Source organism: Lachnellula hyalina (genome assembly GCF_007821495.1).
Source record: "Lachnellula hyalina strain CBS 185.66 chromosome Unknown contig00217, whole genome shotgun sequence".
NCBI classification, from domain to species: domain Eukaryota; kingdom Fungi; phylum Ascomycota; class Leotiomycetes; order Helotiales; family Lachnaceae; genus Lachnellula; species Lachnellula hyalina.
In genome coordinates, this window is record NW_022157331.1 from 1 (window position 1) to 25,244 (window position 25,244).

General features: G+C 47.6%; 12 protein-coding genes across 12 annotated transcripts; 7 read left to right on the forward strand and 5 right to left on the reverse strand.

Moving 5' to 3' along the window:
- On the reverse strand, window positions 1-652 carry LHYA1_G007466 (uncharacterized protein; the record flags this gene model as incomplete). The annotated part of the gene is made up of 3 exons (XM_031152395.1): window positions 1-290; window positions 356-494; window positions 545-652. Coding segments are annotated over 3 exons (537 nt in total), but the record flags the coding sequence as incomplete, so codon positions are not given.
- A 1,794-nt stretch (window positions 653-2,446) lies between these two features.
- On the forward strand, window positions 2,447-4,266 carry UGA2 (Succinate-semialdehyde dehydrogenase [NADP(+)]; the record flags this gene model as incomplete). Its single annotated transcript, XM_031152396.1, has 7 exons — window positions 2,447-2,473; window positions 2,531-2,618; window positions 2,678-3,065; window positions 3,112-3,340; window positions 3,393-3,516; window positions 3,568-4,071; window positions 4,130-4,266. 7 exons carry the CDS (start codon window positions 2,447-2,449, stop codon window positions 4,264-4,266), a joined length of 1,497 nt encoding a protein of 498 aa, XP_031001717.1.
- Window positions 4,267-4,714: 448 nt separating this feature from the next.
- RED2_1 (Dehydrogenase) lies at window positions 4,715-6,024 on the forward strand (the record flags this gene model as incomplete). Its single annotated transcript, XM_031152397.1, has 4 exons — window positions 4,715-4,744; window positions 4,869-5,241; window positions 5,300-5,693; window positions 5,760-6,024. The coding sequence occupies 4 exons, from the start codon at window positions 4,715-4,717 to the stop codon at window positions 6,022-6,024; spliced, it is 1,062 nt and encodes a 353-aa protein (XP_031001720.1).
- Window positions 6,025-7,574: 1,550 nt separating this feature from the next.
- On the forward strand, window positions 7,575-8,693 carry LHYA1_G007469 (uncharacterized protein; the record flags this gene model as incomplete). The annotated part of the gene is made up of 2 exons (XM_031152398.1): window positions 7,575-8,281; window positions 8,336-8,693. The coding sequence occupies 2 exons, from the start codon at window positions 7,575-7,577 to the stop codon at window positions 8,691-8,693; spliced, it is 1,065 nt and encodes a 354-aa protein (XP_031001719.1).
- Window positions 8,694-9,273: 580 nt separating this feature from the next.
- On the forward strand, window positions 9,274-10,387 carry LHYA1_G007470 (Uncharacterized protein; the record flags this gene model as incomplete). Its single annotated transcript, XM_031152399.1, has 3 exons — window positions 9,274-9,581; window positions 9,643-9,917; window positions 9,969-10,387. The coding sequence occupies 3 exons, from the start codon at window positions 9,274-9,276 to the stop codon at window positions 10,385-10,387; spliced, it is 1,002 nt and encodes a 333-aa protein (XP_031001709.1).
- Window positions 10,388-11,306: 919 nt separating this feature from the next.
- mug157_2 (Meiotically up-regulated protein) lies at window positions 11,307-13,326 on the reverse strand (the record flags this gene model as incomplete). The annotated part of the gene is made up of 3 exons (XM_031152400.1): window positions 11,307-12,640; window positions 12,978-13,145; window positions 13,200-13,326. The coding sequence occupies 3 exons, from the start codon at window positions 13,324-13,326 to the stop codon at window positions 11,307-11,309; spliced, it is 1,629 nt and encodes a 542-aa protein (XP_031001710.1).
- Window positions 13,327-13,857: 531 nt separating this feature from the next.
- maiA (Maleate isomerase) lies at window positions 13,858-14,607 on the forward strand (the record flags this gene model as incomplete). The annotated part of the gene is made up of 1 exon (XM_031152401.1): window positions 13,858-14,607. One exon carries the CDS (start codon window positions 13,858-13,860, stop codon window positions 14,605-14,607), a length of 750 nt encoding a protein of 249 aa, XP_031001711.1.
- A 24-nt stretch (window positions 14,608-14,631) lies between these two features.
- LHYA1_G007473 (Uncharacterized protein) lies at window positions 14,632-15,925 on the reverse strand (the record flags this gene model as incomplete). The annotated part of the gene is made up of 4 exons (XM_031152402.1): window positions 14,632-14,911; window positions 14,970-15,123; window positions 15,192-15,533; window positions 15,745-15,925. The coding sequence occupies 4 exons, from the start codon at window positions 15,923-15,925 to the stop codon at window positions 14,632-14,634; spliced, it is 957 nt and encodes a 318-aa protein (XP_031001712.1).
- Window positions 15,926-16,467: 542 nt separating this feature from the next.
- AGP2_2 (General amino acid permease) lies at window positions 16,468-18,523 on the reverse strand (the record flags this gene model as incomplete). Its single annotated transcript, XM_031152403.1, has 6 exons — window positions 16,468-16,691; window positions 16,754-17,639; window positions 17,687-17,732; window positions 17,782-18,005; window positions 18,073-18,100; window positions 18,219-18,523. The coding sequence occupies 6 exons, from the start codon at window positions 18,521-18,523 to the stop codon at window positions 16,468-16,470; spliced, it is 1,713 nt and encodes a 570-aa protein (XP_031001705.1).
- Window positions 18,524-19,575: 1,052 nt separating this feature from the next.
- Window positions 19,576-20,687, forward strand: LHYA1_G007475 (uncharacterized protein; the record flags this gene model as incomplete). The annotated part of the gene is made up of 3 exons (XM_031152404.1): window positions 19,576-19,612; window positions 19,827-19,937; window positions 19,966-20,687. The coding sequence occupies 3 exons, from the start codon at window positions 19,576-19,578 to the stop codon at window positions 20,685-20,687; spliced, it is 870 nt and encodes a 289-aa protein (XP_031001706.1).
- A 407-nt stretch (window positions 20,688-21,094) lies between these two features.
- Gen1 (Flap endonuclease GEN-like protein) lies at window positions 21,095-23,036 on the reverse strand (the record flags this gene model as incomplete). The annotated part of the gene is made up of 3 exons (XM_031152405.1): window positions 21,095-22,716; window positions 22,798-22,958; window positions 23,023-23,036. 3 exons carry the CDS (start codon window positions 23,034-23,036, stop codon window positions 21,095-21,097), a joined length of 1,797 nt encoding a protein of 598 aa, XP_031001707.1.
- A 229-nt stretch (window positions 23,037-23,265) lies between these two features.
- Window positions 23,266-23,619, forward strand: LHYA1_G007477 (uncharacterized protein; the record flags this gene model as incomplete). Its single annotated transcript, XM_031152406.1, has 2 exons — window positions 23,266-23,449; window positions 23,564-23,619. 2 exons carry the CDS (start codon window positions 23,266-23,268, stop codon window positions 23,617-23,619), a joined length of 240 nt encoding a protein of 79 aa, XP_031001708.1.
- Window positions 23,620-25,244: the final 1,625 nt, after the last annotated feature.

Here is a 25,244-nt window from a genome sequence, read left to right on the forward strand (position 1 = left end):
TTTGGCCTTCTTTGCCGCTATTTGAGCGGCAGTATGGTGAGGCTCCCGAGTCTCAAGCTCGTCTACATCGCGGGCACCGGCTTTCGCTTTCTTGGCGGCAATCTGGGCGGCAGTGTGATGAGGTTCGCGTTCTTCGATCTCCACGTCGCGCGCACCGGCCTTAGCCTTCTTAGCCGCTATTTGAGCGGCAGTATGATGGGGTTCGCGTTCCTCGACATCACGGGCTCCGGCCTTTGCTTTCTTAGCAGCAATTTGAGCGGCAGTGTGGTGAGGTTCACGCTCCTCAATTTCTACGTCGCGGCACCAGCTTTCGCTTTCTTGGCAGCAATTTGGGCCGCAGTGTGATGGGGTTCACGCTCCTCAATTTCAACGTCACGGGCTCCGGCCTTCGCTTTCTTAGCTGCAATTTGAGCCGCAGTGTGGTGGCGGGCTTCAAGGTTGGGAAGGAGCTCGGCAGCACGAGCAACGAAAGACGCAAGGCTGGCGCCACCTCCCTGAGTCTGTTAGTTTCTCCGGATTACTTAATGTGGGGGTTTCCACTTACGACGTATCTTCTCTCAAGATCTGCTGGGGCAACACCGCTGGCACCGAGAACGAATGGACTAGCTAGCAGGGCAAACGCCATAAGCTGGGTAAGGGAAGTAGAATGCATGGTGAAGGTAAACGTAATGACTGGCCGGCAGCTGAAAGATTGAAGGTATAGGGCAAGGAGCGAATGAAAGTTAAAACTCGGACCAGGAGTGGAATTAGAATGCAAAGATTGTGTGGAGAAGAAAAAATGTGGTGTGAGGACAAAGTCTTTATAATGGGTCTTTTCACTTGAGCCCGCTTCTCCAGAAAAGGGAGTCGTGTCTCGTCTGAACAAGCATTGTAGCCGCTTGTTGGTTCAAGAGACTCTGTTGGGCAAATCAAATGTCGATTCCGTATTGGCACTATGTCAAACCTGCTTCATCCTCTTTGCCGGGAACAGTCATCCCCGTGTTGCCCGCGTATTGAAAGCATGGAAATTGAAGAGACATGGCATTGGAATCATTTAACCAAGCAAACACTGGAAAGAATAGCCTTGACAGGTCAAAGTCCGCTTGCGGCTAATTAGAAAAGCGACGGATAGGCAGGCCGGTAGCAGAATATGAGACGAGTGTACCGATTTAGTACCTTGGCAAGCAAAAAACATCAAGGGCAAGGAACGATTGACGAGTCTGATTAGTTTAGATGAAATAGATCTCACAAATATGCACCTCTTTACAGTAGCAAATGCGGAGGCGCGGAGGCTCAAGGGGTTGCAGGGTTGTTCAACCGAGACAAGGGGGAGCAAAGCGCCTCCGCAGAACTGTTTCTGGTCTTACCTTTAAAACCTAATAGTACTCCGAAGATCACCATTTACTACTGCTTTAATGCCTCAAAACTTGGCACTCCGGCGTACGAAGTACTGAGAAGTCGCATACTGTACAGGCAGCATGCCATGGCGTCGTGTGCCAATGAAGCCGACTTTGCAACTCGCCGAGCTGTTGTTTTGCGCAGAAACGAACTTTCGCATCGTCGCGATCAAAGCTAATTCTTCTTTTGCAGGGAGATGATTGTTCGGACGATAGCTCCAGGGTTTGAATATGAAACATCAAGATTCATGGGTTCAGGAGCTTTGGACGAAGGCAGCTATTGCCGTTGTCCAGGATATGGGTTGTCGGATCTTTGAGTGATGGTCCGACGTCTCAACAACCTCAAACGTTTGATCTGCGGCGTTTGAGGCTCTGAGCGACATCGACTTGCCATCTGAATTATCCAGGCGTGCCTCCAGAGATGGCAAGAATACACAAACAGTACTGTAGTACAGTATCTGCACAATATTAATGAAGCGTGTCGTGACGGACGCCTCATGGTTGCTGGGACCAATATTTGGATTGGACGAGGTGGACCAAAAATTCGGCTGACTCAGCTGCATCCAATAGGCGCACGTGACCGATATTAAAAATAATGCGAGGCGACCTTCAGAGAGGCAGGCAAATCTACTGGAGTAGCGGTGACCCATTTTCAAATATTATACTTTACAACCGTTGACTTTATTCTTTGTTGAGGTAAATCCTCTCCCGGTAGTTGTTTTGGAGATTCCGAAAGCAAACGATAGAGTTTGGATGTAGTTCATTGGTCATCTGGATTGCTGAGGACGTACAAACGTACAATACTCACAGCTCATCGTGTGGATATTATTTTACAGACCTTGTGATCTATAGATATTCCTAAATGTACTAATCGTGGATTGCCAGAGAGGCATCTTTCTAATGACTTGTCGACACGGTGCCACAGCCAAGCATATTCGATATGAGCGCTTCTTCCCCGCAACATCTACCCCACCTTTTCGATCTTTCTGCAACACTCGAAATTTTTCGACACACCATCGTAGTCAGTCATCCCGTAATTCATACAGACGATATTGAGGCGAACCTTCATCATGGTGGCATCAAAGCTCCCCTTTGAAGTGAGTTTCGTATAGGTCGTTCAGCCGACCAATCAAAGCTGACGTTGCCTCCTATAGCTCAAAAACGCATCTCTCTTCAAGGAACAGTCACTTGTCAATGGAAAGTTCGTAGAAGCTAAATCTGGCAAGCGATTTGATGTTGTTGGTAGGCCTAAACTTTCTTTCTCTACAGTCTTTTCTTTCATCACCACTGATGCATCTCAGATCCCGGAAGTGGAAAGGTCTGGGCTTCGGCACCTGACAACAACGCTGAGGATGTTGATGTCGCTGTAAATGCGGCACATGCAGCCTTCCAGAGCTACAAAAAAACCAATCCTCGCACCCGTGCTCAGTGGCTCCTGAAGTGGGATGCCTTGATCCGCGAAAACAGAGATGACATTGCCAACATTGTTACTTATGAGACTGGAAAACCTCTCGCCGAGTCTCAAGGCGAGCTTGACTATGCTTTGGGATTCACTTGGTGGTTTGCTGGGGAAGCCGAGAGAGTTACAGGAACCATTCAAACCCCCGCTATTCCTGGAAGAAGGGTATTTACGGTCAAGCAACCGATTGGCGTTGCCGCTGCATTGGTACCTTGGAACTTCCCAATTGCGTAGGTCCTGCGAAATATACTGGAAAGATTTGACTGACACATTTAGTATGGTTTTGAGAAAAGCCAGTGCTGCCCTCGCTGCTGGTTGTACCATGATCGTGAAGCCAAGCCCAGAAACTCCACTTTCTGTGCTTGCTCTAGGATATCTGGCTGAGCAAGCCGGCTTCCCTGAGGGAGTTTTTTCAGTTCTGACCACGAGCTTGGAAAATACTCCACCGTTAAGTGAAGCTCTTTGCCGACACCCGTTGGTGAAGAAGGTTACATTTACTGGATCTGTAAGTCTCTGGGGAGGTCGGATGAATACAATGTCCTAATCGAGATCTACAGACCAGAGTCGGAAAGTTAGTTGCAAAGCTGTGCTCAGATGGCTTGAAGAAGGTCACACTTGAATTAGGCGGCAACTGTCCATTTTTGGTCTTCGATGATGCGGACCTAAATCAGGCATCCGATGGTGAAATCCCTCATGAACTCTTTCCACATTAAATTACTGACTCGTTTCAAGCCCTCATGCTTTTAAAGTGGCGACACGCTGGTCAAGCATGTATCACTGCGAACCGGGTATATGTGCAAGCCGGGGTCTACGACAAGTTTGCAGCTATCTTGAAAGAGAAGACGTCCAAGCTTGTCGTCGGCCATGGGGCTGAAAAGGGCACAACAATGGGACCTGTCACCACCCCTCGAAGTCTCGACAAGGCTCTCAACCAAGTCGAGGACGCGAAGAAAAACGGAGGTCAAATCGTACTTGGTGGAGGGAAGGTGACCGGCAAAGGCGGATACTTCTTTGAGCCTACGATCATCTTGGGGGCAAAGAAGGAGATGCTGATTACAGAGGAAGAGACTTTCGCTCCTGTGATCGCTTTGTACTCGTTCGAGACTGAGGAGGAAGCTGTTTCGGCTGCAAATAATACCAGCATGGGCTTAGCCTCGTACTTCTTCACAAAGAACATCGACAGGACCTGGCGATTGTTGGAGAACCTCGAAGCAGGCATGATCGGGATGAATACGGGTAGGATTGTTTTCTACCAAACCTTTGAGCAGTTTTACATATCTCTGACCCATTTTAGGCAATTCATCGGCTGCCGAAAGTCCATTTGGTGGTATAAAGGAATCGGGGTACGGCAAAGAGTCTGGTAAAGATGTTGCTATTAACGAGTATCTGATTACGAAAACTGGTACTTTAACGCTGGATGGCCATTTCTAAGCAGATATGTTACATAATCAAACAATAAATGGTTGTTCCTTCTTGTTCCGCTCCCAAATATCAACAGCATCTGACCTGGAAAGTCATGTCACGTGGCCTACTCCCTTGAAGAGGACCGCACAAATACTTACTATCCGAAATTTAAAGATTCCATCTGCTTTGGTTACGATTTTCTAGAATATAATTTTGTCAACATGGTGGGATGTAAGCAATGCATCCGACTTTCCTATCTTGGCTAGAAGCTCCTCGGTTTCCCCGCGCGTTTGTGGGGTTAGTCTCCGCATTTTTCTGGACCGCGGTATTCACGTTCAAGCGTCCGAGACTGGTTAAACACGACCAGTATTGCGGGACTGATATGTTTTAAAGCCATGCAAGTTGAACCGTGTCTCTCCTTTCCTTCACAATAATATATTTTTCGCAATTCAGAGCAATTTAGTAGTATCAAATCATGGCGCCTCGAAGGGTTTCTCCTCTTGCGGTACGTACCTTTCTAGGGTACAGATATTGAAGTTGGAGGGGAAACTGGGAAGATGAAGCTTTTTGCTTCCAGACAAATACTAAAGAAGCGCATTTGAAGTAACAGCTCACTGATTGCGCAGTAGGCTCTCACTGCACCCATACGTCTTGCGCTCTTCGATCCACGAGTCACGGGACCGCTTCTCGTCGCTCTGCTCTACTACCCCGATAAGCTGCGCTCTATTCTCCCAGTCCAGCTTCACCAATATGTAACCTCTTCGACTTTCATCCGTACCCTGAAAGCCTGCCTAGCTTTGAAAGCAGTCAGAAGCGTAAGTAGCAAAGTCTCCGACATGGCGCTCAACAACTGGACGAGCAAGTCAACCTTCGTCAAGAGCCAGGAAATCGTATTGATTACTGGCGGTTCAAGCGGAATCGGAGAGTTGATGGCAAGAGAATTTGCTGCGAAGGGTGTCAAGGTCGTTGTATTGGATCTGAGGCCGCCCAAGGAGCCTTTTCGTAAGTTTATGTCTAAGGATCTCTTAGCCAAGAACCACATTAACTCCATACCATCAAGCCGCTGGAATCCATTTCTACGAAGCGGATGTCACTTCATCAGTCCAAATCGCCAATGCAGCTGCAGAAATCCGCAAAGTGCATGGTAGTCCCACGGTCCTGATCAACAACGCTGGCATCGGTGTTGGACGTACTATTCTGAGTGAACCGGAGCAAGCGATCCGGAAGACGTTCGAAGTGAACATCCTTGCACATTTCCTGACCGTGAAGGAATTTCTCCCTGAAATGATAGAGAGGAATCACGGTCACGTGGTAACCATTGCGAGCATGTCCTCTTTCGTTGTGCCTGCGCAGATGGTTGACTACGCTTGCACAAAGGCAGCTGCGATGGCTTTCAATGAAGGTTTGGCTTCGGAGTTGAGGTCGAGATACAAGGCGCCGAATGTCAAGACGACGTAAGTTTCTCTAGAATCATGATCGAAGTCTAAAAGAAAGGAAGCTGATGAAACTTATTCTGAAAGGATCGTTCATCCAAGCTGGATTCGTACACCGCTTATCGAGCCACTTACCTCACATCCGGATTTCAAGGATCCTGTTCTTGAGCCGGAGGAAGTGAGTGGTGCTGTTGTTAAGCAGGTTCTGCTGGGGAAGAGCGCCCAGATCATCTTGCCTGGACGTCTGGCTAGGTTACGCGGAATCCGCGGATTGCCAACATGGCTACAAGCCATTGTATGGAAATCGCAGGGAAGTACCTTGGATCTTTTCGAGGAGTTGAGGTCGGTTTAGGCCTCATTGGGTTGTCTGCTTGGCGGTGTACTATACTTGATTGTAGAACGGTAGTTGGCTGCCTTTGCGGTAGAACAGAATTTGCACACCAGTCTTCCGAGCTGCAGACTTTTCGGTGCGTTTTCAATGCGTTTTCGTTACACCGATCGCAGGTTGTGTCTTGTACTACTGCATAGACACATGCCTGCAAAAACTGGTTCATTAACCTACCTGGAACCGCAAGACCAAGGCAAGTCCAGAATTTATTTCTCGGTTGGGGCGCTTAAGAAATATTAAATCGCATCTGAGCTCTATAAGTTGCGCGGAATATATAATTATGAAGTAGATATTGTAGGGAGTGACTTACAAAAAAGCGAGTTTATATGTGTCAATGTACTCGTATCTTGCGCTCAAACCGCCACATCCACCATCTGACGCTAAACTAAGGCCATAACCTGCACCGATTTCATGCAGATATGCATGCCCTCGCACAGACTTGCAAGCACCTATTAATCAACAATCCAGCCAACTACACCAGAGATTGCCCCGCGGCCCCAGTCCCCAAGCTTCCGGCAAAACCCCGACCCATCAGCCTCAAAGGCTCCAACTTTATATCTTTTTCGACCGCGTTCTGCGGGTACGGCGCTTCTTGTACATATTCCTTTTCTCCGCAACGCTCCTACCGGATGTGGCGTAGGTCAATTGCGCTTCCAGTGCTAAAGTAAGCGGGCGCACGACTCATGCGTCTGAGCATGTTACGTGGCTGGCTGGCTGGCTGAGTGAACTTGTGATCTTTTCCCAGCGTGTGGACCATGATTAGCCACTCTGATGTTTGTTCGTATGAGGAAAGTCGTGCCTTCAAGGTCCAGCTTCGTGACTGGCGGGGTACATGGCCGTGCAAATGAGATACCATTGGGTAGCCCCTCTTAGCCCTTTGTCAGTAGCGGCGGGGTTATGGTGGTATAAGTGGGTTTGCATACAAAGGGTTGCCATTCGGAAGTCATCCTACAGTTCGGCTTGTGGGAAAGGCTTGCTGCTACTGCCAGGAACGCGTTTCATTTGCTGCGGGTTAGGTCCAGTGATGACATTAGGTGAAGCTTTCAGGTAGTGTTTGGCGATGGTGGGGCTGGTTGGCTTAGATCGATATAATAAGAGTCGAGATGTGTTACACTTAGGCAATTTGGCAAATGCAATTTCTCTGCGAGGTGAATTATCCATCTGCAGGGAGACAGAAGAGGTGACTTTTTGTCTGGCATTGATGCTGTATCTTCCATTATTTCTTCGGGTCGTTCATTTGTTAGAAAAGGAAAGAGCGGCCTCGATATATTGCTAGTAAAGCTGTTCTTAAAAAACCGACTGTGGTATGAGACCAAGACTTGCCCCCATCAGACTATGTCTGACCACAAAACAATAATATTCCAGATATACGAGTCCTCACTTACTCGATTCTAGCTGTACAAACGAATCCAAGGCATCACCAGCCGACCTCCTCCGGTCGCTCCGTTCTTTGCTACTTTTACACTCTTGGTCTGCTTTGGACTTCTGAGTTAGCAGCACGCGAGATCATAATCATGGCATCCCTCGGCCTGCTTTTCATATTGATCTGCCTTGTTGCTGCTTTGAGCAGGGGCAAGAACGTTCGCGAGAAGATAGAACAATGGAAAACCTGGGCGATTTCAAGGCTGCCACACCTACCGGCTGATCCAGTCACGTCCTCTTCACCAGCGGAAAAGACCCAGAAGGAAGAAGAGAACTTACGATATGCACTCCCACCTCTCCAGCCCAAGACTTCTTCCCGGACCTCAATGGGTCTTAAACGCCTAGAGAAGTCCAACTGGCTCACTGTTGATGCCCACTATACCTCTGAACACCAAGTCCGCAACTATCTCCTCAGGACCTCCCATCCAAATGTTATACAATGCCTCCCGGGCTCCGAGGCAGCATGTCACGAGGTCCTGAGTATCGCCGTTGACTTCCTCATCACCCGCTTCCCAGACCAATTCACTATGGAGGGTGAATCAATCACCAACCACATTGCCAACGAGAGCTTCCTTGTCGGTCCCGACTGTCCTAACCCCTTAGAAGTAGCAGCAAGACTGGCGATGGAAGACTTTAACATCCTCATGAAGAATTCTGAGACGGGAGAATACCACCTTCAAGCTTCAGCTACTTTGTTCCCGGCGGGATGGAAATTGCAAGAGAGGATTGGGACGACGATGGTAAATTTGCATGGGCCTGTACCGAGTTGGAAGGAGAAGATGGGAGGGGCCGTGAACAGGTACTGCTTCTTGAACCCACCCTTGTGTTCCACGCTAAAGATTATTCGATGAAGGTATTTTGACCACTTATCCGCCAAAACGGCAATGGAGCGGACGAATCTCTTCATTCAGTCAGATCCACATCTCTTCAGCGATGCTCCAGAAGTTCCCGCCGGCCAAGAGAAAAAGACAATACCCCAAGACCTCCAGGTAAGGAGAGAACGTCAGACGTTCACTCGGCTCGAGAAAACTGGTGCAGTACTGTTTACCGTCCGGACGTACATGCAGCCGGTTGAGGAACTAGGGGACGAAGAAGCGGTAGCATTGATCCATCAGGTGGGAGGTTGGGAGGAGGAAATCAAAGTGTATAAAGGATGGGACGTTTGGGGGAAAGCATTTGAGGAGTGGTGTGAGAAGAGGTTCGGAAGGTGACAGGCGTGGGAGAAAGTGAAGAAAAGGGGTGTATCTTAAGGAGGCAAAAGCCTGGGGAACAAAAGCTGATAGTATCAGCAATATCTGATAGATCAAAAAGCTTCACAGCATCGGAATTCCATAGCATCAGCATTGATTATTCCTATTCAAAAAGCAAAATCATATTCATAACATTCGGCGAATCTTACCGGATGCGACAATGTGGACTGGTGACCTACAGTAATAGGGTTCTGGAGCTCAGGTAGGAGTGATAAGAAATAAACGGACGATTGTCGCAAGCATTAATTCTCAATCCGGGTTTTAGGGAGTATGTATTTCCTAATTTGGCATTGAAAAGCAAGAGCAAAGCTACGATATGCAACTTCAATCCAGAGTGTCTTCTGCAGATTCCTCGCGGCAATAATACAAAGCTCGAATACGAAAGAACAGAAGAAAAGAGGCAGAAGTTGAAGAGTATATACTGTATGCCTGTCTATCACCACGTGATCATTGCGATAACACCTCAGGGTCTTGAGACATCGACCTCACCTCTCTTCCGTCTTGATTCAAAACTACAACTAGCAATCCAAACCCCGCGACCATGGCCGATCATCCCCAGAGATTCCAAGATGGCGACCGTCCAAGGGATTCAAGATCTCGTTCTCCGCGACGCCATCACTCTCATTCCCATCGAACACGCTCCCCGCATCGATACCACAAGCGCAAACGCTCCCCTGAAGCATCTCCTGTCAAAGAACTCCCATATAACACACGGCCCTTGACGAAACGCGACTATGGCGCTTTTAAGCCCATGTTTGCACTATACCTGGATATACAGAAGAGCAAGATACTAGAGGATTTGGACGAGAAGGAAGCGCAAGGACGGTGGAAGAGCTTTATTGGAAAATGGTAAGGATATCATCGTGGATTTATGGATGGTTGTGTTGAGAGCTTGGCTAACATATGTGAGGAATCGTGGAGAACTTTCCGAGGGCTGGTATGATCCTTCTACGCTACAAAAGGCTGTACAATCTGCTCAAGACGAGCCCGCGCCCCACTACGAAGAGCATAGACCCGAAAGACCGAGAGAGACGCGCAGAGAACCGTCCGAGGAACAAAGGAGTGGAAATGATAGTGAAAGTGATGATGAGATTGGACCTACGCTGCCAGGCCAGGAGGGCAAGTCGAGAGCTGGGCGCATGGGACCTAGTATTCCGAATATGCAGGATCTAGAGCTCAAGAGAGGTTCGCTACCCCCGCGCAATGTCGTTTACCCATTTCTAACAAAATGTACAGAAACGGAAGTCGAAGATGGACTTGACCGGCGAGATGATATCAGATTTGCCCGCAAGATTGATCGGAAGGAGCAAAAGGCAACATTGGATGAGCTAGTCCCCCGAGCAGAAGCCGGTACGAGGGAGCGCCAACTGGAGAAGAAGAAGGAAGTCAACGAGAAGATGAAATCATTCAGAGAGAAATCTCCTGGTGCAGAAGAGGTCCCGGATACGGAGTTGATGGGCGGTGGAGATGGGATTGGGGAATATAAGAAGCAGAAGAATGAGTTTGAGAGGAAGAAGAATGAGCGCGAGTTGAGGAAAGAGGAGATATTGAGGGCGAGAATGGCGGAGAGAGAGGAGCGGTTGCAGGAATATAGGGCGAAAGAGGAGGGGACAATGTCCATGCTGAAGGCACTAGCTAAGCAGCGATTTGGATGACTTACAGCAATACATCTGGTTATGGAACGCTGAGTATCCATAGAACGTTGGACGAGTCGATTTGATGCGTGAATGACATATTCTTTGGACAATATCAACATCAACCATATCTCTGGAACCGCCTCGGCTGTTTCCTATGTAAGCAGGTTATCCTCTCAACCGCCCCCCTTTATTGATGAAAGCACGGAAAAGATTGCATTTTTGAGTAGTGACCAACAGTAGCTTTACGTCACTTCGTAGCTATACAATACATAGAAATAAGGGTTTGGAATAGCAATGTATATATATATATCGACCTTACTCTATCATTTGAGAAGGAACAGTGGGTCGCGGTACCCCTTTTAAGCGAACCTTATACATATATCATCACTACTAGGATGATTCGGAAGAACTGCGGTATTCAACATAGATAATTTATAAATCCCATCAAGTCCCTCGATAGTAAAGACGACAGATTCGATGGCCTTTATGCTGCACGAGCCATAGGGAGACGGGATCGGCATGATTGAAGTCGACGCACATAGTAGCCCATATATCTACTCTCGAGACCGCTCTCAACTTTAAACAAAGTGAAGCGCATACCCTAAATTCACCGCATTTAAGATTTCAAGATGAAAAGGAATTTCATGACTGCAATTCGTCAATGACTGCAGGCAGAACCTCAGAACACCAAGTAGAACCGGAGCTCATCCAGCGAAGACCCAGATATTCACAATGAATCCTGCAACCTTGTTTAGGAATATAAATCTATATTCGTTGGTCACATGGTTTGATGATTCCAGATCAGATATTACATGCTTTTTGATCTGAATTTTGAACGGCTCCAGGGTTTTGATAAAGGGCAACAATGCGTATAAATACAAGCTCGCAACCAGTGCGAGGAATATAGAAGGGCAGGACTCACAACACACGAGACTCTTCACTGCCAACTATCAGCCAGCCACGTCTTATTCTCACTCTCGATCTTCATAACCAACTCGCCCAGCAAGCCATTTGCCCACCCAAACCAAGCCCTACTCCAATCACCCTGACTCCACGCATTCACACTCTCGTGTATCACGCCTGTTCCCGACGTAGAATCTAGCACCATCCGAAGCTGTTGCTTGACCTCCCCCTCGAGTTCCTTCTCATCACCATCCGCAATCAAGAAAGCAGTGATCGATCGCACAATAGCCGCCATAGGCCATCCCTTTCCAGGCCCAAGATGCGGGCCTCCAATCGCAGAAAGCTCCGGGCCTTTGCTGAAATACGGATTACTATCGCTGAGCACAAAGTCCCGCGTGTTGCGATAGATTTTATCGTAATCTCGTTTCGGATCCCCCTCTGCTGGTTCTGGGAGAGGGAATTTGGAGTGTGTATACTCAAAGAGGGGGATTGATAGAAGTGAGGGAATGTTTGCATCATCCATGAGATTGACACCGCCATAGCCATCGATCTCGTAGGCCCAGATATCGCCAAAATCGCGGTGATGAACGACTGCGTCTCGGTCGATTCCTTTTCTGATTCCAAAGGCGAAGTCCCGCATGACGGATGTGAGGTTTTTCGCTTCGTCGCCTTCGAGTTTCTCCATTATGAGTGAAGCCTCTTCGAGATACTTTGCAAACATCATGTTTGCGGGTACGAGAAGCTGGTAGATGCAAGCATCGTCTGAAGGTCTGAAACCAGACCTTACCATGCCGTTTTCTTTAGTTGGATTCCCAAGTCCGTTGTTAGTGAGGGTCTCTGATCCACGATTCGTCCATCCGACAAATGTCCATGCTGACTTCTCAACCTTGCCATTCTTTGCATAAGTACCCAATCTCATAGCGCCCGCAGCATCAACTGCTGCTTTCACAGCTTGAACCCATTTGTACTTTTGAAAGAACTTTAAATCTTGAGTACGTTCATAGTACGCGGTAGAAATCTGGAGGAAAGAAGCAAGCGAGTCTAATTCCCATTTGCAGTCAAAGACTAGGGTGGGATCGTAAGGTGGCATGGGACTATTTTGACTGTATGCTCCATTGTGTGATGGTTTCAAGCCCGATTCTGGTGGAGGTTGGAAACTATGACAGTACGGCGAGATGATGATATATCGTGAGTGGCTGTTAATTAGTCCTCGCCACAAACTAGCTAGGGAATCTGGATCATCTGATGGCTCTAGAAGAGGGAGGTAAGAGTAGACTTGAGAAGCTGAGTCTCGTAGCCACATGGCATCGATATCACCTGTAATGACAAAGGCTAGCTCTTCATCTGTGATTTCTGGCAATATGGCGCCTGTCGTAGGATGTGTAGCATTCGCGTAGGATCTAGATTTGATCGTGGTATCTAACGTGTTTGCTGCAAACGAATTAGTATGATCAAAAGGCGAGCTGGAATAGGTAGCCAAAGAGCCTACGAGCTGTTTTATGAGTTGGAATCCCACATACTGGGAAACGCTTATTTGATTCATGACACAGCTCTCAGCTCCGGAGCTCACATAGAACATACAGCCTTCTTGTCTGGGGGTCTGACTAACGGTAGCTGTTCTCAAAGAGCCGGAAGAGATCAGGATCCATAATGACTCCTTTCATACGCTCGATGACTTTTTCCAGAGAAGGTAATTGAAACGTACGGCATTCCGGATCTGGACGAGAATAGGGGAACTTTCTCTTGCCCTCGGAAAGCGGGTTTTGTCTCAATTGTTGTAATTTCTCGTATTGAAGACATTCTTTCGTTGGAGTTGGTGATGGAGCTGATTCTGAGGCTGATGATACGGCAGAGTTGTGAATCGCAGCCGGTCCTGTGGTCATTAGAGACTCTGGGGGACTTTGTACAGGTGAAATATAGCCCCCACGTTCGGCGCTAGTGCTCGCATTCCCCGGATTGTTGTGCAGTGTGAGCGACTCGATGCTCCAGACGCATAATAACACAACAGATATAGCTACAGCCACAGCAGCCACTCTCAATCGTCGTCGCGCCATGGTTCGTAAATATAAAGTTTACTCAGTATCATACTGTACAGTCAGTCCAATATGAGAAGGGATGAGGCGTTTGTTGGAGGCGCTGTTTCTGCCGTGCTTGGCTGCTTGGCGTGCAGTTACAAAAATGCCATGCCATCTTGTATTCCGCATATTCTACCCATTCCTCCAGAAGCAATGTGTTTCCTTGCTGCCGTTTTCTTTGTGGTCTGTCCAGCCTTGGACTATTTCCAGTTCAAACGGAGGAGGCTCCGTTGCTCCAAATCTCCTGCGGATGGAAAGAAGCTTGTCCAGCGACCAATATCCAGCTTCTGACCTTTTGCTCAAGTTTGATCTGAAGCAACAGGTGGTAAATTCCAAACCCCAGGCCGATGTTGGCCTTGTGTTGAGAGGATAGACGTCTGAAAAAGTTCTCCGCGTCAATATCAACATCCCACTATTGAACGCGATCTAGTAGCAAGCATACGAGTAATAAGTATCACAGAGGTAGGTACTGGTGTTTTCACCCCATTCTCCTTTCCCCCTCGATTCAGAATGCCACCTAAAGTAATCCGCCTCGGAATACTCGTTCCCTCCTCAAACACGGCTCTCGAGCCTCTCACGACATCCCTCCTGGCCAGCATCAACGCCTCCCTCCCCAACACCCCCAACTTCACCGCGCACTTCTCCCGCTTCCCCGTCACAACGATCTCGCTCTCCCCCACTGGCCTAGCACAATTCGACCTCGCGCCCATCCTCTTCGCGGCCTCGCTGCTCGCGCACGCAAACGTCGATATCATCGGGTGGTCGGGCACGGCTGCAGGCTGGTTGGGGTTCGAGAAAGATGCCGAGCTATGTGCGAGGATTGAAGAGGAGACGGGCATAAAGGCTACGACGAGCGTGTTGGCGTTGAATAAAGTGTTAGGGCTGTGGGGTGTGGAGAGACTGGGGTTGGTGACGCCGTATCTGGATGATGTGCAGGCGAAGATTGTGGAGAATTATGGGAAGATTGGGGTGCAGATTGTGGGGGAGAAGCATTTGAGGGTTGAGAAGAACAGTGCTATTGCTGATATTGGAGAGGAAGTGCTGGATGGGATGGTGCAGGACGTTATTGGTGTTGATGGAGTGCAGGCGGTGACTACGTTTTGTACCAATCTAATTGCGGCACAACGAGTGAAGTTTTGGGAAGAGAAGCATGATATTCCGGTATTTGATACAGTTACTACTGTTGTTTGGGATATGTTGAGGGAACTTGGAGTTGATATGAGTGGTGTTGAAGGGTGGGGAATGATTTTCAAGAAATGATAGTTCCCACCCCTATCCTACAAACTACTTTGTTTGTTCTCCAAATACGGGCATCTTGAGCCCATGCACACCGTTATACCCTGGCCTCTCACTCTCCTTCCATCCCTTCAAAACCTCATCTCTCTCCTTCATCTCATAAACCGCCACTCCTAAAGGCCGGCACGTATCCAGCATCCTCTTCGCCGAGTCCTCACCCCATCCGTATACCGACAGATCCCCACCGGGACAAGAAGACATAGCACACAGCAAGTCCGTCTCTGCAAAGAAAGTAAAGTAGTCTCCCGGCTTCGCAGGACAAGTCTCCCTACCCAAAGTCAGAACCCAGTTTACATCATCTCTAAATACAGCAAAAGACAACTCACATAAAATATTTCCCATCCCGATTCAACCCAGTGACCTGGAAGACATTAATAACATCATGAACATCCGCCTCCGTAAGCCCAAACGGCATCACAGCTCGGGTGAGATTCGAATGACAATGATAATCAAAATCATTCCCGCTCAGCAACTTATTCACTATCACTTTCATCAGCTCTTTGCCTTCTCCCTTCCTTCATTCCCATTTTACTCTTAAGTAAAGGCACTTATAGTACTATACATACCATAAGGATCACACCTCGTCCCCAGCAAATCATGAACCCTTCCCCCCACCCCCATCAACACCATAACCCTTCTACTCAGCATTAGCAACACTACCTCAAAACCTCGACCTAAAAGAAAACAACTCACCAAACTATCCCCCACAATCGTAGCCAAAGGCCTCATATACGGCAAGCAGCTCCACAGCCTATCACCAACCGACACATGCGAAGCATGCAGCTGTTTCGTCCGCGAAGCCCAAAACCGCTCCCGTGGATTATCCAAGGAGAAAAGATTCAGATCTCCAACTTGTGGTCCATGCGGTGTACTGAGGGTACAGAGTTGTCCTATATAAAAAGCAAAACAAAAACAATCGTCAGCTATGCGGTTCTCTTCATGATAGAGAAATAGTACCATTAAACGTGAAACGGAAATAACTCAATGGGAATAACAATTATGAGTGAGTGAGTGATTGAGTGAGGGAGTGAATGATTTTGATATCCTCCTCGACTCCCACTCCCACTTTCGAAACACATCCATACATACATATACACATACCTTTCTTCACAACCCAAGCCCTCCCACTCCTTATCGGAATCTCAAACCCCTCAACCAGCGTCTTCCGATCCGCATCCTCAGACAGAGCTCCAATTTCCCTATAAAGCGCTTTATCACCATACAGCGCTGCGCTGTTGCCTGGGTTTTCGTCGTATGAGGGCGTGGGGTTTCTAGTCGTCATCTCGACGTAAATATGACAAAGTAAATATGAATTGATTGATAAAAGCTTATTATTCTTATTTGAAAAAAATTGTTTATTTCACAAGTTTATATATAGGTTGGTAAAGAGATGATTGGGTTTTATGTAGAAAGGTTATGAAGTGGTGATTATTAGGTGTAGATAATTGTCGGGCGAAGCGAAGGCCGACGATTATTAGTAGGTAAGCTGGTTTCGTAAGTAGATTGTAGTTGCGAACAGCCAATGATGTTAAAAGCGCCCTGTGGGTCTTGCTTAGATGAGAAGATTACTATATCCGGTGACATCTAGCTAGGGGCCGAGTCAAGAAGACTCCATTGGCATTTGTTATTGATTGTATCCCGTGCGATTGGCGTGAAGTGTCGGACGGAGGTGAACACCGCTTACTATAGGTGACCTCTACAAGGCCACCGATTTCCACATTCAACTAGTACTAGTAAACCGGGGTATTTTATGGGGTACAATTTGTTTTATATTTATGTTCTATTCAGCATCTTTCTCTTCTCCTCATCCCTCGAATCCAAAGTTCAAGAGAATATCTTATCCACATAACCATGCCATCTAGTCTTCGGAGTCCTCTCAACATAGTTCCGCGTATATTCTTCAATTTCATCGACTTCCGACGTTCGAAGCACGACTTCATGCGGCTTCAGCCACTTGGTTTTCTTTAGGAGTTTCCAGCCAACGAAGATGACGGGGAATATGGCGATCATCAGGTAGGAGAAGAGGAAAGTGGGGACGTCCCATTGGCCTTGCAGAGTGTTAGGAATCCATCTAGATGTTTGTGTTTCGGGGGAAAGTCATGGGACTTACCTGACAGGAATACTGTATATCCACCAACAAACGTCATGATAAAGCAGCCAGTAAGTGCATAATAAGCACTGAAAGGCTGCCAAAAGCTCTTATGAGGCAACAGGTTCCGATCAAGGCCCTGTGCATCACAAGCTCGCTTCCAGCAAATAAACGTAAATGCCATCACGGAGAAGTTGATCAGCTGACTGGCCGTAACCAAATTGACGAACCAGTTCAAAACTGCTGCGGAGTTGTTTGAGACTTGCAAGAATGATAAGAGGGAAATAGCAAGCGTGATAAAGACACAGTAGATGGGGACCCCAGACTTGGTGCACTTTCTGAGGACTTTGGGCGCCTTTCCTTCAAGCGCAAGACCATACAACGAGCGACTAGCACAGTAGACATAACTATTTCCAGCGGAGAAAGCGGATGCTAGAACCATAGCATTGACAATATCTGGGAGAATCTTGATCTTAAGCCTGTTCATCGCAACAACATATGGAGAAGCTGCTGCTCCCGGAAGACCGTCTTTGAAAGCAGCTGTCAATTCCTTGTCATCGTATGGCACCAGGATTCCTACTGCCAGACTTCCGAGTACGAAGAATGCAGTGAGACGGTAGAAGACGCCGTTGTAGGCTCTTGGCATGACTTTTCGTGGATTCTCGGCCTCCCCTGCCGCCATGGATACGTAATCTGGACCAGCGATCGTAAACGAGGCTTGGATGAGACATTGTAGGAAGCCTAGGAATCTGCCCAGACTTCCAGTCTTGTAGAGCTCTGCGAATGAGCCAGGTGTACTCCAATATCGGAAGCCAAATCTGTCATGCAGGGGGTTTCCTCCAACCATGACGATGAATGTGAAGATAATGAGGCCGACAATTAGGAGGACTTTGCCCATTGCGAGCCACTAGAAACCATTAGAGGAATCTCAAACGCTTTCGGATAGTTACTCACAAATTCCGATTCTCCATACCACTTTACAGCGAAGAGATTGATAATCCTAATCTCAAGATTAGATTTGGGGCTTCCAAGGAAGTAGCAATACCCACCCATAGAGCACAACGACAATTGCAATGATGCCACCAGCTGGTACAGCGTCAGACCAGTAGTGGATAATCACATTACATGCGACGATTTCGAAGGGAACAAGAGCCGCCTCAAAAATGAAGAAGTTGTAACCAGCAGCAACCCCGAAAGCCTCATCAACATAGCGGCCAGCAAATCGAATAAATGGCGAACTGATTGGTAAGTAGGTGACCATTTCACTCATACACTGAACCGACCTATTAGTTCCAGACTAGAAGATGCTTTGGGCTGAGGCGCGTTGGCAGATCACTAACGTTCGTAACGGCCAGAATAAATGTACACCTATCACAGAATTGCATGAGTTCTAGATCATGTGTATTGGAAGGAGTTGGTTTTGGGCAGACATGGAAATTTCATATGTCTTCTGCCCTTGGAACGCTGCTCGCTAGGATCAACATACCATATTGTAAAAGCCATAAACAAGCTACCGGGTCCCCCATTGAGCAATCCATGTCCAATTGACACGTACAGAGCAGTTCCAATTGTGCCACCAATACCGATCAGTTGGATGTGTCTCGGGCGAAGTTGTCTATGAGTCGAGTCGTAGGAAACCTTGATCGAGTCGGAGTCCTGGTAAGTTGGCGGCGACTGGGTTTTGGCTTCTTCGTGCATCATTTTGCTGAATTGCGCGTTTTCCTTCTCAGCAGCTGCAATCTCGTACTCTGCCATGGCCGAACCAGGAATATCGACGCCTGAAGAGGCCATCGTGGGCAATTAAGATAGTCGGTCAGAGAATGGAGGTTCGAAGGGAAAATAATGTGTCTACCCCTCCAAGAATTCAAGAAGATCGAAAGCTAATGGCAGAGCGAGAGATAATGAAATCAAAAGCGACAAAAAAGGTCAGATAAATAACGCAGAGACTATCGCCAAGCTGGAAGGAGCTCCCAATGCGAATTTGATTCTGGGCAAAAGCATCCAAGTCTGAGGGGAAAATCCTTCCTCGAGCTTACCCCCGCTCCATCCCCCTCTACCTCCGGGCGCACTAACGCACCGTGGAGAAGGTTTGGCTAGGCTAGGATGGACCCTGCGATGGTCTTTTTTTGGTGTTTCTTAGAAATGCGAGATAGTGCAGACAGGGTGCCATGCTTTCCAGGTCGAAGTATGCTGTGAGAAGAGAAGAATGTGGCAATCTGCTGGGAATGCAGGTTCCAAGACGTTATTATCTAGCTTTGCATGTTTCGTTGCCCGAGGGAAGATAAGGGATTCGATTGCCAAACTCGATGGCTATCCACAATTGTCAAGCCCGAATCACACAGCCAGTAGTGTTAGTAACTGGATAAGGCACGGCATCGCCGAGGGGAAAACATCTTGAGGATCTGGATGTGGAGAAACATCAAGCTGCGTCCAAGTTGACATGTTTTGGATCGCTTCTGTAGCTTTCTCGAGTGTGAGAAGATGTCGTTGCATTTGTTGTTTTAGAAGGGGTAGGATTCAGGCAGGTATAACTGAGTCTGTCTGCGTAGTTGCAGTCCTGTACGGGAAACAGCTTTTGTTGCTGCTGGGACATCGACATCTTAAGCCAATCAAAGTCCGTCTGCACTCGTGTTTTCTGCAATGAAAAGTCACTTCAGTCTCCAAGAGATATGAAAAGGAAGCAATAGAGTTCTCAAGCGGGAGCAGGCAAACATGCAGCAAACCTCCAGCCAAGTTCCCAACGTTCCTTGATTCGCGGTCTGCTCTGTCGCGCAATGCAGCCGTTCGTCTGCTCGTTGGAAGAGCTGTTCTTCATACATGCGACATCTCTGCACAACCTATCAATGTCGAACTTTCCATCTCTGCTTGCCAACTTCCGAAGTAAGTGAAGTATTACTGTACCGTACAATACCTATTCATCGGTACCCAGAAATACCGAGTAGGTTCAACCCCAAACCCCTTTTCCCGACCATTCATTTGATAATCAACGCAGCTCTACGACGAAGCCTGGGAAAAGACGATCACAGATGAGATTACCACTCTCCCAGCAAAAACCAACATCCAGGCACAAGCTAGTTGAATATCTGGTTACTAGCGAATTTGCCACGCCGAGTCCTCGAGGATATCAAGGGCATACCTACTGCAAAGTTCTTCGGATACGGTCTCGCTTCAGACGCGGAGAATCTGGTTGACATCAGCTATACGAGTATATGAAGCACACACTGCTAATGCAGTACAAAAACAGCACGTGTTGTCACAAGTCGCGGATATCTTGATTGAGATTAGCAAACACCCCTTCCCGAAAGCGGGGTCTCTCATCCTCGATGATGATGGAGATCTAGAAGTGTCCGCTGTTAGCGATTGTTTCGTAAGTCTAGGCCGACACGGGCCATGCGATACGGCGCTCGACTACTTTACAAGTATGGCAGAACAACACGTTGATGTTATCGCCGACGGACAGGAATACTTCCAGTATCTAAGACTAAGAGAAGCGTATCTGTGTTTCCGGACGCTTCGAGATCAAGCTGGACCCGAATTAGCGGCGCGAGAGAAAGAGAAGCCAAGTAGCTTCTACTTGAAGCATGTCAATGACAAAGGGGATCATCTCCTTGTTGATGAGGAGTATACGACCACTGGTATTATTGATTGGCAGCTCGCGCGCACCGTACCTGCCTGCGAGGCTTTTGGCCCGTCACTCATAACGGCCAGCCTCGACAACCTCTACTCGAAAGATGCGGGGCTTACGGATGACGATGTTTTCTTAGCGCAACAGTTGGAGGTGAAAGGGAGGGCAGAGTTAGCTAAATATATGGGGGTTGACGAATTGGTAAGGAGGTTTATGTTTGGGCTTGCGAGTGGACTGTATCGGAGTGAGATCTTGGGAGTTCTTGGTGGACTTCTAAAGGCTTGTGGAGAAGAGTGCATTGATATTGAAAGTTGGATCGCTAAACAATGAGAAGTTTGTAAAAAATGATCCTCGTTGCGACAAGATCGAGGCTCTGATTGTGGAATATACTAAATCGGGGACTATTGATTGAGATTGAACCGAAACAGGGTTTGAAAGAAAACTATACGCTATCAAAATATCAAGTTCGTTATTCGTCCATGAACCAAAAGAACCAACGACCTTGACCATCCACATGACCATCAACGATCAAACCACTTCTCAACTATGAGAGTATCAAGTTTACCCTTGGAAATTTAGATGTGTCAGTGTCCAAAACCTCAGCACTATTTTCCAGCCTTTGTCCGTTAGGCCAGGTCGAATAAGGCAAGTTTGGGTGGTGCTTCTCGAAATTCCTTAAAGATACACCAAACGCCGACAACATAGTCACTCATCGAGCAATTCATATACTCCAAACCCTAAGAAAAGTAATGAAGCTCATCTTCATCCCCAGTTAGGTCCATATAACTCGTTCGAAGGGCTTGCGGCGGCCTAGAAGGGCCTGCAATTGGGGATACATCTCGAGGCCATTTCCCCGAGTCACCTATAGTAGGTACATCCTCTTGTAGTTTCGACATGCCAGCAATCAACTGAGATGAAGGGTGGGAAACATGAGACTTGGTCAGATTCATGTTCAGGGTTGCCTGTGTGCTTGACGTCTCGGCTTGCCTTGGATCTTCCGGTGCTTTGGTTTTGGCTTTGTCTTGTACGGATAGTGAGGCGATTGGAGATCCCTCTGAAAGCTGTGGAATAGGATGCTGTCGTTGAAAGAAGTCACTTATCGAGTTACGTATGGGTGCTTTTCCTTTAGATATTTTGGAAGCTCTCGATAGACTGGCATCTGCGTCTAGCTCGGGACTCTGCTGTCGCTTCCTAGAAACACTAGGGGGCGCTCTGGATTCGGCAGGCGATCGTTGAGCTCTGAGGCTCCCACCCGCTTCTGGCTGAACAATGGCGGCCTGCTCAAGAAGACATCGTAGAGTTCTGACTGTGAATCTCTCCGGGACGATGTATTCCTTCTTTGCATGTTTGTTGTCTTCCTCTGCCCAAGCAGCAAGATCTATCGTCGTGGCAGCAGCGACCAAGAACGTGGCGTTTAAAAGGCTAGGCGATTTTGACTTTTTAGGATTGCTTGATGCAAGTTTCAGCTGGTAACATTCGCTGCTTTGTTCCTGGCCACCATTTTCGTCATGGGCTTCGGTGGATTCTTTGATAAACTCCTTTATCAGAGTTCTCACCACTAAAAGTTGAACGATCCACTTCACGTAGTCCTTGGCACCAAAAAGAAACTTTTCGATCAGCAGTTTCTGCAAAGCTTCTTCGTCGATGTCCTTAACCCAAGTGCCTGAAAATGCGTCTATCAGTGTCGGGTAGCTTGAAACGAGCGGCGACCTGTACTCGTCCACCTTCTGATAGCTTGGAAAGTTTCGTGGTAAAGTGGAATTGATCCCGAAAGTTTTGAGATGTGCAACCAACTTATCCCTCCATTCCAGAATACTAGACAGTGTAGTAGTCCAGAGAGAGATACCCAACTGTTCTGTGGCAGCCGTGAGAAAATCGTATTTTCCAATACTCTCCAGTTCCGCGAACCCCTCGTCCATTCCGGTCAAAACCGAATGCAATAGGAAGCTCTCATGACCGAGACATGGCTCGGCATCTTGGATTTTGTTGAGATCGTAGACTTTAAAACAATCCTTGCTCTTTCTTCTCTGAGCATCGTAGTGGAACTTGATCACAACATCGCCCCCAAACATGAAAGCATCAGCTTCTTCAGTCCACACAGCATCGACGAGACCGAGCATTTGCATACGAGCACATTCGGCTTCAGCTTCGCCGGGAGCGTCCCAGCAAACGACACCGAGCTGGTCCAGCAATTCTCTGAGCAGAAGAGTTCGCTCGCTTTCGGCATCAAATGGTTGTCGACCCTTTTTTTCGGGCCGGCCAGGTCCATCAAAGACAAACACAAGCTGAACCCCGCGTAGTAAAACGTTGAGGAGGACATACAATGTGTTCTTCTCAATTGGGTTCGCGCCGGGATACTCTAACGTGGTACGTACCACAAGTCAGCTTACCGGTAGTCAAGTAGTACTCGACGAATCATGTATAAAAAAACAATTCTTACTCCTTTTTATTTCCTCTGCTTCTTCAGGCTGGACATTTTTGTATCTCCAGTATGGTTCGTCGACGGCTATACGCAAAGGTCGCTTTTCGTTTGCGAGGCTCTCAGCCGCAAAGTCGGCGATGTTTTTAATCTCTTCATATTCCTCCAAGATGTCCCATATACTGCCGGCGACAATCTGTTAGTGCATGGCAACTGGGAGAAGAAGAGATGAATAATCTGACGTACTATCCAATGCCCATTGTTTTAGTGGTTGATAGTCCTGAATTGTGGGGTTTCGCGCCGGATAATCAGACGGTCTCAGTTGAGTCAAGGCCAAGGAAGTCCAAGCTTGCTGCTGCGCCACAGCATTCGCCACATGGAGGGGATAAAATCCATCAGCTTCCCCCGCACCCGCATCTCACCAACTTTCGAACATAACATTAACAATTTCTAAAGATAAATAAAAGCTTTCCAAATCAATTCTTCAAAATGCCAAGCGCAACAGGTGCTGGCGAGAAGCCATCCAACCCAACTCCAGACTCTTCCACCCCAACCTCCAGCACTGCCCAAACATCATCAAATATCACCTCGCCCACGAAGACGGAGGCCGAGGAAGCCGCAGATAGGTTGTATGAGGAGAGGATCGAGGACGAGTATGCGAAGAGAGAGGGCGGTGCATAGTAATGGATGGGAATTGCAAGGACAGGAAGAGTTACGGACTACGGAGTTTGTTTGTACTGTATGATATGGGGTTGAAGAAAAGCATGGAGTTGCTGGTATTGGATAGACATTAGGGAGGATCATAGTGATGTACTTGATACCTCTTCGTCGTGGGGAATTTGATAATGAATGTACGAATTCAACTCTAGATGTATCTATTCGTGAAGTAAACGTATCAAGTGATGTCCTGGCGTAAAGTAATCATTGAAAACCGCTAGAAAAGAGACGAAAGCTATAATAGAGACGATGAGGAATCTTGGGGATAAGGCTGAACCTTATTCCCAGAACGTCTCCCAAAACAGCTAACCGTTAGATCTCCATCCGAGTAAGATTTTGATATAAAGGTACACCGCGACCTCGCGAATCGAATCTCGCAAGATAACTGTCCTGTGATACCCCGCCAAAGACCAAGAAAGGTTGTAAAAAAGAATGGCTGCTGAAACATAGAGGTTGAGACGCAGTATAGAACCTGGTGTACTTTTGGAGGGCCCCTTGCTTATTTGTTGCGATGGAATGGGACGAGGGATGATATTGCTGCGAGATTTGAGGATTAGCGAATGATTTGAAGAATTATGCTGAGGGGTGCTGATTTTGAGTGGTAAGTTGGTAAGAATTATTAAATCCTGCTGTGAAATTTAGCAGTTTCTTGAATCCTGATTGATACTTTGCTTCCTAAAATCAGATTTGAGGCAAAAGCTGGTAGTAACATTTTACTGATTCCATGACATGTCCTGTGTACTACAGCTGCTCTTAGTATTAAGTATGGATATTAGAGAAAGAGTGATGAGGATGATACAACAGGATGTAGCGTCACCACATTTGCGAATTCATACTACACACGCTGACACGCTGAGAATGAGAATATGCGGGCGTCTAGTGTGCACAGCCAAAGCCATGATGTGGTGTAACTCGATAAGTTGAAAAGTACACCGACTTGGACGTTGCCTGAGTGTCATGGTTACCAACGGCTCACACTTGATACGTGTCCTACTTGGGAAGTAAATCGGGACCCTTTCTGTCCTTTATCTTGGCTACTTCCCACTAAACATATTTAAGATGATAGTGCAAGACTCCATCCAAGTCGATGAACGTTCGATAAATCCACGTGATGACACCACTATCCTGCGGGAAATCAATAGCTAGGTGAGATTTCGCCTGCAACACAGAGCCTTAAAGGTACAAGAAGGCGTGCTGCGATTAGGTGGGAAGGGAAGATACCAGGGTTGAGAATCGAGAGAAAGCCGCAATCACGTGAAGTTGGCTGAATTGTGGCGTCAACAGCGTCAACACCAGCGAGATAACACGCCGTTTTATCAGATTGGTAGCGAGATGAGGTGAGGTTTACGTTTGTTTGTGAGTCGTCAGATAGAAGATAGCAAACCTGGGCGCAGAACTACCTTGTAGCGATCGTCTTCCCTATCAAGGTGGGCTATCCCAGCCCCAGCCTTCTAGGATCTAGATGTCGTGTCCCAGGATTGGACTCGGTGCAGACTCTGATTGGGGATTGGCATTGGGGCTTGGGGCTTGGGGGTTGGAGATACTCCGGCGGTACGTACAGAGGTACAACACACTAAGGCCCTGGCTGCAGGCACGCTAAACCCGATACTCACTTAGCCTCCGTAGGTACCTTAGGCAGGCATCCAGCAGAGTAGAGTAGAGTATCTATCATCCCATCCCATCCCGTCTATACCACATTTCGACCTTTCCATCACAGCACAGCTTCTGGTGCTTCAAAGGTTCTAGAAGGC